Source organism: Pygoscelis adeliae, unplaced genomic scaffold, assembly GCF_000699105.1.
Source record: "Pygoscelis adeliae isolate BGI_AS28 unplaced genomic scaffold, ASM69910v1 Scaffold121, whole genome shotgun sequence".
Classification (NCBI taxonomy): Eukaryota; Metazoa; Chordata; class Aves; order Sphenisciformes; family Spheniscidae; genus Pygoscelis; species Pygoscelis adeliae.
Window position 1 is genome coordinate 3,723,539 of NW_008824359.1, and position 9,400 is coordinate 3,732,938.

Below are 9,400 nucleotides of genomic sequence, written 5' to 3' on the forward strand. Positions count from 1 at the left end.
TCCCTGGTGTACGTACTCTTCTGATATTTATTATTGCATTCCTTTTGCCTTATTTTTTATTTTCCTCAGAGCATGATATAGAAACTTCCTCCTTGACTGGGTTTTGAAGACAGAAAGTTGCCAGGATCTGCCTCTGAATTAGACCCTTTTCTTCAACTCATGGTTAGTTTCCAGGAAATGCATCATATCATCTATTCGGCACTTTTCTCTGATGCACCCTGAGGCTCCCCCTGGTCTCTCCTAACTTGAGGCACTCAGCTGAGATGCTGGCTTGCTCAAGGCACTCTCTATAGCTGAACGGAAAGAGGGATCTCCAGCAGGTGTTTCTGATCTCAGTAGCCTATCTCTTCCCAGTGATTATAAGGAAGCCTGGGGTAACAAACTGCTAGTGTAGGTACCTCTTAATTGCCTAAAATTAGGTGGGATGAAGCCAGGCAGCAGCATCTAAAACTGAATGCCATAATCCATGGAGAAGCTATACAGACGTTGGACCCTCCCCATCCCTTACGCTACTGCTGACCTCAACTGGATGAGCCTTTCTTTGAAACAACGCAATACAAAAAATACCTGCTTGATCTGGTCTTTTCAGCAGTAACCATCACCAGTTACTCCATCACTACTTACACAAGTATCTGGATCTTGTCTTCCTTTTTTTATTAGATTGTGATTTTCATAACAATTTTCATTGTGATTTCTTCTGTACATGAAAACAATTACGTGGAGTTTCGCTGATGGCATTTTTGAGAGAGAGTCAGGTCAGTCTAAGAGAAAATAGGTTGAAAAGGGATTATCTCCTTTACAAAGAGACAGAGCCCCCACCACTCCTGGTAAGCTGAAGGTGATCTCTTGTTCTTCAGTCTCTCCAAAACTTTATTTGCTCTATTTTTGAATTCTTGAATCATATGTACAACTGTGTGCAATGAAGCTGGAGCCTGGGAGGCTAAAATATGAGAGCAAAATCTCATCTAAGCTTTGCAGTAAACTTCTGTGATAATTGCATCCAGCATCATCACCACCACCAGGGAATATTCCATGATTTATCACTTTAATCTATTTCTTTGTTGCCAGTTTTTGCCAAAAGGAAAAAAAACCTATGGATTAGCTATTTGACTGACGTGAATAGGAATACTTCCAGTTAACTCTGTAGGCTTATGTTCTCTAAGATCTCATCCTGTGGTGGATCTGGTGTTATTTCTCTCTCATGGAAGAATGTATAAATGCAATGGAATAAAATATACCTTGACGCATCTGTGGTCCTGCAAAAACCATGCTTCTGCAACATGTCTTCCTCAGTGCAAAATAGCACAAGCCTTTGACTATCATATAATCAAATAACAATATTAGTAAAGGTACAATCTTTTATACAGTTGAGAATATCTATATCTGGGGTTTTTTGGTTTTGTTTTTTTTTTACTTTAATGCCATACTGGATACTTTGAGTGGGCAAGCAAAAAGTTCATTTTTTCTGGACTGGAAAGTGGGATGGGAGTAATCATATAAATTTAGCTGGATCACAAGGGAAATTATTTTCTCTCTATTTAGTACTAGTGAGAACTTGTCTGATTTGTATATTTTGATAATTGAGGAAAGAAAATTTAAGAAAGCTGCTTTGTAAAAGCATGCTACTTTCTTTAAACTTCAAGGTGTTGGTGTTTCTTCTAAGAATAAAGCAGGCACATAAACTTATGTTGGTGTATTTTATAACGAATGTCTCTAGCAGATGGCACATTTTAACGAGGTCAAAAAATCCCTATGGGCTCAAAAGAACAGGGAACATAACAAACATTTCATAAGCAAGCTTAATCCAATATATCTGAAAAACAAAAGAAGACTTTTTTCCAGTAGCCAACCTGTATACCAAATGTTTCTATTCCCAGGGGTCTTTAAAACAAACCCCAATCTTTTTAAATGTGCGTGAAAATAATTTTGGTCTCCTCTAGGATGTTTCTTATGAATGTTTTCCACCATAGGCAAGCTTGAAGAATTCTGTAGAGAATTACTGAAAGTGACAGTGTATTTATATTTCCTAAGGACTGTGACAAAAAAAAAGTCACCCCTTCCCCAATTTCCATCAGGACAGCCCCATCCTTGGTGTAACTTTTTAGATGACTAGAGATCTACTTTGAATAAAAAGCTGAACCAATGGTGCTCATTTATACAGGAGTGAATCCAAAGTAATTTAAGAAATTTTAGCAGATGTACTTGGGTTTAAGACAGTATAATTGAGACGGCAGTTCAGAAAAGTATTTAAGCACAGACATAACTCCAACTCTGTTCATGCTTAGCTTTAAACATGCATTTAAATTCAATCAGTTAAGTACATGCTTAAGTATTTTCCTGAATGGGATGCTTTCCTGAATCACAGCCTAGAGTCTAGAGCGATGTTCACATTTTATGATGTGCAGTATATTTAGGTAATGTCACACTTCACAGGCACTCAGAATGGGAAACTTAAAGTGGTAGTGATGTTTTAGAACAACCTTTATTATGCAGACTTGGCTTGTGGCTCTGTGTTTAAGGCTGTTTTGCCTTCTTTTTCTACTCAAAAAATAATTTAAATTCCTTATTTTTTTCCAGAGAGCTTCAGTTACTTCACCATTATGTTTTGAACTCTTAGTCAGTAGGTCTGGACAGCCCCATGAAAGATGGTGAGGAAAATCAGGTAATATGTCCTATACGGTGAACAACGTACTTGGAATTTCAAAGCTCTGTTGGAATACCTTGACATGTCAAAAATGTTAACTATTGAAATAGCCACTTTTGTTTCACATCCAAGCATTTACAAAGCTCTCTCTTGAAATGCGCACTATGCCTATTTATTTTTTCTCAGACTCTGAACTGCAAGATTTTTGATACTTAAAAATTTCAGATCTCGCCTGCACATCAGTCTTCATAAAGACTCTTCCGAGAGATTAATCTCTTTAAGAAGATCAGTCATTACAGGGAAGAGGATGGGGAACTTGAGAGAAAAAATCTTTTTATATCCTGTGTATTGTCTAGCATGATTAAGTCTTTGGATATTATTTTAAAATAAATAAGCCGTAATTATTGTCATCAAATCACTTCTTAATATTTCTCAGTAGAAAGAGGTACCTATCTTAGGTACCTGGAGGGTCTCCTTTCTCTCCCCAGTGGCCAAAGAGGGAGCAGAGGTAATCATTTTGGACTAGATTCCCTTCCCCTTGGCTGATAGGGAAGATGACTCCCAATCACCTTTGGTGTCCATAACGTTAGCTTTGCTATGGATTGATCCATTACTGCAGTCGAGACATCTCCATTTCCAGACACTTCTAGATTCTCTGATACACAAGGCGGTAGCTGACGAAGTGTGACATAAAGCCATGCTTCGTTATGGCATTTATGCAGGCCAGTTTTAGGGATTTGCATTTATGTTTCCTCACTTTTTCTTTCTAAAGCATTCTCAGCTAAAGAACTTCTACATGAAAGCACATGCTTTCCCCCTGGGGTAATGCTTGCTTGACAAAAACAAAAGAAAACCATTGACTCTACTTTTCAGCAAACACTTGTTTTTAGGCAAAAAGCAACACATTTTGACTGCTAGACACCTGGTGGTTTCTAGTTATCTGGAATTGGTTAAAATTCCAGCTACCTGAAACTGGAAACAGCAAAAAAATCAAGACATCCCTTGAGAAACTTAATCAAAAGATGAGCTTTCTGATAGAAAATAACTTGTTTTTTCTCACTCACTCTGATATTCTGAACTGTTCTTTATAAGCAAGGCTTCTTGAAATACCATGCAGTCTTATTCTGAGTGAGATTTGCTGTGGGTGTGTAGCTAATTTTGTGGAAACACATCTACTGTGTTCACCTACATCTGTTTAGATATCTTGCATAAGAAAAGAAGGCGGGCTGATATTTCTTCATGCTTCAGGCTTTTTGTGTTCTCTATGCCCTCACATTTCTGAACTGATAGGATTACTGGTGCCACAACACTGCAGCTGGAATACTCTTGGCTATTTTTGCAATTAGATTTTTGTTTAGATTAATGTTATAGAAGATAACTTCTTCCTTCCCCCGCATTTGAATCTCTTCAAATAACATATTATAGTCTTCGAGCTATAAAGGACCTACGCTAATGCATTTCTAATCCTGACAGATGTCTCCGGACAATATTTTAGTAAAATACATTTACCGTCAAATGGTCTTTCAAAGTTAATGGTCCATTGTTAAAAATGGTATCTCATGGTAATTTGAGTTCTTTCTGAATTTAGGACACTTCACTGTGCAAGAATGTAACCTCATCAGAAAGAAAAAATGAATTGATATGAGTGGTATTGTGCTTTAGTTTCCAATTTACACCTTCTTGCCCCAAAACAACTAGATCTGTTTTTCTGCAGAAACACACAGTAAAATAAAAAGAAGTTTAAATCCAAAAAGTGTGTTTTCTAAATCCATTTTTATTGAAGTTTGCAATATGTTTTGCTGGCATTATATCTGAAAGAGGTATGCTTTGGGGCTTCCTTATCCCCTCTTTTAAAAAAATATTGGCAATCCAATCCAATAGAGTGGGAAAAGGGAAAAGCGCAAGAGAGGCTGCAAAGCTTTGCCTGCCTCATGCAACACAATGCGTACAGCGGGTTGTACCATGGTACTGGTAGGACATCCTTTGTCACCTCTCCTTCTCTCAAACTCCAACCCCTCTAGTAAATTTGTGACCTTTTGTGATTTGAACTCATATTAAAGCACACAACCACTATAAGATGCTGCAAATTTGTCTCCAAGCTGAACTACTGGTTTAGAACTTGCAGAAGATGTGAAAAATTATGTTCCTTCACATGTCCCCCTCATCTTTGGAAAGATAGGAAGGAGAAAAATAACATTCTTTGATCTCTTCTTTTCCACAGTTACAAATCAAGCAAAGCCTGAGTTTTCCGAATTAAACTTTTCCATTTATATTTACTCTTTTTGTTGTTCTTGATGTGTGCAAGACTCTGCCAATGTTTGCTGACTTACAGAAAATGCTTGCTGAACACTGGTTGAAAAACTTGACTTCCAGACATCTTAGTTAAGATAGATGCTGTTTTTATTGTAAGATATACAATACTTTTTTTTAAAAAGGTCACTTTGGGAGATTGTCATATTGCACTAAGAACTTATTTTTGCACTGACAGCTTATCCTTATTCTATTTTTTCTAAGAAGGTATCGCAGTGAGAAATTTAATTATGCAAGCTGAAGGGCAAGATCCAGGGGGAAAAAAGTGGAGGAAGAAATTCTTTCTTAGCTTTTGAGGAAAAAGATAGGTCTACTGTATTAATTTTCCCTGAGCTGCAATGGTAGAGAAAAGCAGGTAGCGGTGGGGAACATTACCTATGAGTGGATTGGCTAAAGAAATATCACTTATGAAACTTGGTAGCTGCTAGTGCCGTTGAGAGTGACTTCCAAACATGTTCAGATAGTCCCCATAAACCAGTAAGCCTTTGGATCATTCCAGTCACTGGAAACAAAAGATCCATGGTTGTTTAATATGGCTTAAACAGAGCATGACAAGATAAAAAAAACAACCACATTTACCTGTATTTCCTACTTGACAACTACTGCTGTCAATATTAACTTCTTATCTACTTTATCTAGCTCTGCTCTTGGCGCTTTCTCTAGTCGTCATATATTCATCTTATGTATTTTCCTCTTCCTAAGTATTAAATTTACACACGGAGATTACATAAGTCCCTCTCCAATGTCAAGTCTGTCATGGTAGCCCTCATAAGGAAGCTGATACTCCAAGTGGGATCTTCCAGGAAGAAGGCTTTTATTTCTGTGAATGCTTCCTGATGGCTGAACAATCCCAACAATTCAACAATTGTTGAAACAATTCAATCTGCTCCCAGGTCCGGGACTGAAAATATTCCAGGACACTCAATGCCAATCTGATAAATGTTGGAATACACAATGTGTAAGTTGGAAAGTTTCACCTGACAGTGAGAGAACTTAATATGGGGCTTCTGCTATAGAGGACTACCTGATGTTGAAGAACTGGGGAGGGGCTGTGGCGTTGTCTGGCACCCCGTGCAGGAGTTACATAGAATTTCATTGCCAGACCATGATATCTGTATGGGAGCAATCACAAAGATGATTTCATGACATTGGAGGAGAAGCATGGCCAACAAGTGAGGAGAAGAAGGTGAGAAAATGGGAAAATGGACCAGAGGAAGCAAAGTCAGGTATTAGATGAGATTTGCATGTCCCCTCTCTATTTTAAAGGATAACTGTCAACTTTATCCATTGCAGAATACTGCAGTCTTTTTGCAGAAGAGTTCACTTGTTTTTTAAATTTTGCCAAGGGGCTGTGTCTAAGCTTGCAAAGCTGTTTACTGTTTGCCCATCCGGCAACATGCAAGTAAAACACATAAATAAAAGAAACATCTTCTCTAGCCCTTCAAGTCAGAGAGAAAATGTCACTCAATCCAGGAAAAACAATCAAATATGATGAAAATCCAGAACCTCAAAAGTGTTTGGATATTTTATCCCAGGGGTAAGGTGAGGGTTAAGTTCCTGTGCACCTTAGAGGATTTAGGAAAGATCAGAGGCTTTTTTATTCATAAGACACCTCTACCAATCAGTTACAGGGAGAAAAAGTTAGCACAGAATTACTGAACTGTGTTAATTATTTATTCTGACAGTCTGAACAAGCGATTGAATTGAGACAATTTGGGAGTCTCTGTTGACTAATAGGGGAGAAATATACAAGAGCTTAAAGGCAAGGGGCGAACCGAGAGCGAGTGTTTATTAATACATGATTGAATTTACTACTCCAAGGAGAAGTTTATTAGTATGTTATAGCTCTTTGGTCTTCATCTACAGAAAAGGATAATTTGGAAAGGCTTTAGAATTGTTAGGCAGACTCTGAAACATAAAATCATTAAGACAGTAAAAAGTTAGAGGGAAAATCCTGAAGAAGAGGTAAGATGTACATCAATCATCATTCCTATGCAAAGTGTAAACTAGACAAACAGGAAACAAATAAGGTAACTAGATAAAGGACTTTTTTTTTTTTAATGAAGACTAAAAAGTAATTACACAGGATAAAACATTTATTATCACAGAAAATCAGAAACACAACAGGCTGATCTTGAGCTTGTTTTATTTGGTTTGAGTCTCTTGGTTTCAGTATTATGATGCCAACTAACTCTTGCTGAGCTGAGTAAAAGCTTTGTAAAAACTAAATTAGAAGGCAAAATTGAAATCCTGAAACTCACAGAAGCCAGAAGAAATAAAGGGTGGGCTTCATCTGTCATAACTTTAACCATGCGCAGTACAGCTGTCTGAGCTGGTTCCCTGAGCAAGTCATCGTGGGTTCCCTTTGTAATCAATGGGATGAATTATGCACTGTTGGATCATAATTAATCTGTCCTGATTTAGAAGCCCTCCTAGACTGAACTGAATTATCCCCTAAAAACATTCCTCTCTCATGGATAAGAGTGTCTAAACAACTAGCTCAGAATTACGTGTGTTCAGATGAACTCCACTCCAGGTGTTTTGTAAATGCATGAAATTCCAAGGAAGAAATAAGTAGAATCTATATGTAGCAAGGAAGAAAAAGAATGATAATAATTTGTAGCTTGGATTCCCATTCTTTTAAGTATTTATGCATCTAACAACCACTGGAAGCGATGGCTGTGTCCATACCAGTTACCAAGACTGTGCCACTGTTTATTTATTATCCTGGGGGCCAGCTGGCATTATCTGATAACATCCATATGTTTCAATTCTCCTAGCCTTCAAAAGAGAAAGGCTGTATCCAAATTTCCTATTGGGAATGGTTCCTGGCCTATAATACATCCTCAGCTGTGCCTGGGAACTATTTGTGGGAAAGCTACTTGGCCCAGGCCAAACTTGTGCCAGGGACCTCTCTGGCAATCAGAAATATGGCAAATAGATTTGCAGTGCCCATTCCAGGGCATTGCTTAATGTACTGATATGGAGGTACCCACTGAAAGTTACTTTATAGCACAGCTTTAAGAATTTGGGTTTCAATAACCCGTAGCACACTTCAGTAGCGACAGTGGCAAAAAAATACCTCAGTACATGTTGGATCCAGCTCCGAGTTATCTTGTCTCCGTTTTCAATAAAATATAAAAAGAGATTTGGAAGCTACGAAAGAAGGTCATAATATAGTGAGAATGAATGACAGCTGGTGTTGATAAAGGGGAATATTTGCTGGGTAACCTAAGCATATGTGAATATAGGAGATATGATCAATGAGAAACGGGCCTTAAGGTGATCACTGACTGAAGTCGAAGCAGACCAAAAGAACAGAAAATGACTACATGGTTTATTTCTGATCACTTTATATAATGACACGAAGCAATCACAACAACACGGAGCTAAGCTTACAGCTTATCTTTTAAGTTGAGAAGAGGATAAATCTGGAGTTCCACATTATTACACATTGGTAGATGAGTAGTGAGCGATCCAGTCTAACAATGGGTATGTGCTGACAGGTCACACTTGATCTCAGTGGGAATAGGTGGAATAAAAATGTCACCAACTATAACACTAACAAAAATATCTGATCAATCTGAAAATATAAACTTTCAAAGAGAGTGCCAAGGTAATTAAAAGCCAGCTTGGGCTCTTGGGGAACAACAGACAAAACCTGGATGGTTACCACCAGGCTTTCCCTAGCATCACCATAATTTTAAGTAAGTGGTACAGTAGGATTATTGCAAAAGATAAGCTTTCTCTATGGAGGAATAGTATTACAGTAAAAATTATATTTGAAAATGAAAAAAAAAAGGAGAAAAGAATTTTCATAGAAACATAGAATGTTTTGGGTTGGAAGGGACCTTAAAGATCGTCTAGTTCCAACCCCCCTGGCATGGGCAGGAACACCTTCCACTAGACCAGGTTGCTCAAAGCCCCATCCAACCTGGTCTTGAACACTTCCAAGGGATGGGGAATCCACAACTTCTCTGGGCAACCTGTTCCAGTGCCTCACCACCCTCATAGTGAAGAATTTCTTCCTTATATCTAACCTAAATCTACCCGCTTCAAGTTTAAAGCCATCAGCCCTTGTCCTATCGCTACAGGCCCTGGTAAAAAGTCCCTCTCCAGCTTTCTTGTAGGCCCCCTTCAGGTACTGAAAGGCTGCTGTAAGGTCTCCCCGGAGCCTTCTCTTCTCCAGGCTGAACAACCCCAACTCTCTCAGCCTGTCTTCACAGGAGAGGTGTTCCATCCCCCTGATCATCTTCGTGGCCCTCCTCTGGACTCGCTCCAACAGGTCCATGTCCTTCTTATGCTGGGGGCCCCAGAGCTGAACACAGTACTCCAGGTGGGGTCTCACCAGAGTGGAGTACAGGGGGACAATCACCTCCCTCGACCTGCTGGCCATGCTTCTTTGGATGCAGCCCAGGATATGGTTGGCTTTCTGGGCTGCAAGCG

At 38.8% G+C, this 9,400-nt stretch overlaps 1 protein-coding gene across 2 annotated transcripts in view; it reads left to right on the forward strand.

Moving 5' to 3' along the window:
• The window catches only part of PTCHD4 (patched domain containing 4), an 89,419-nt gene that overhangs the window by 50,633 nt on the left and 29,386 nt on the right, over positions 1-9,400 (forward strand). Inside the window, exon 3 of one of the 2 annotated variants that reach the window (XM_009319664.1) lies at positions 4,233-4,327. The exons of the other annotated variant lie outside the window; for it this stretch is intronic. Coding sequence (XP_009317939.1) covers positions 4,233-4,279 — 47 coding nt within the window. The 3' untranslated portion in view covers positions 4,280-4,327. Of the gene's footprint in view, positions 1-4,232; positions 4,328-9,400 lie in introns of those variants that run through there. 2 annotated transcript variants of the gene reach the window in all.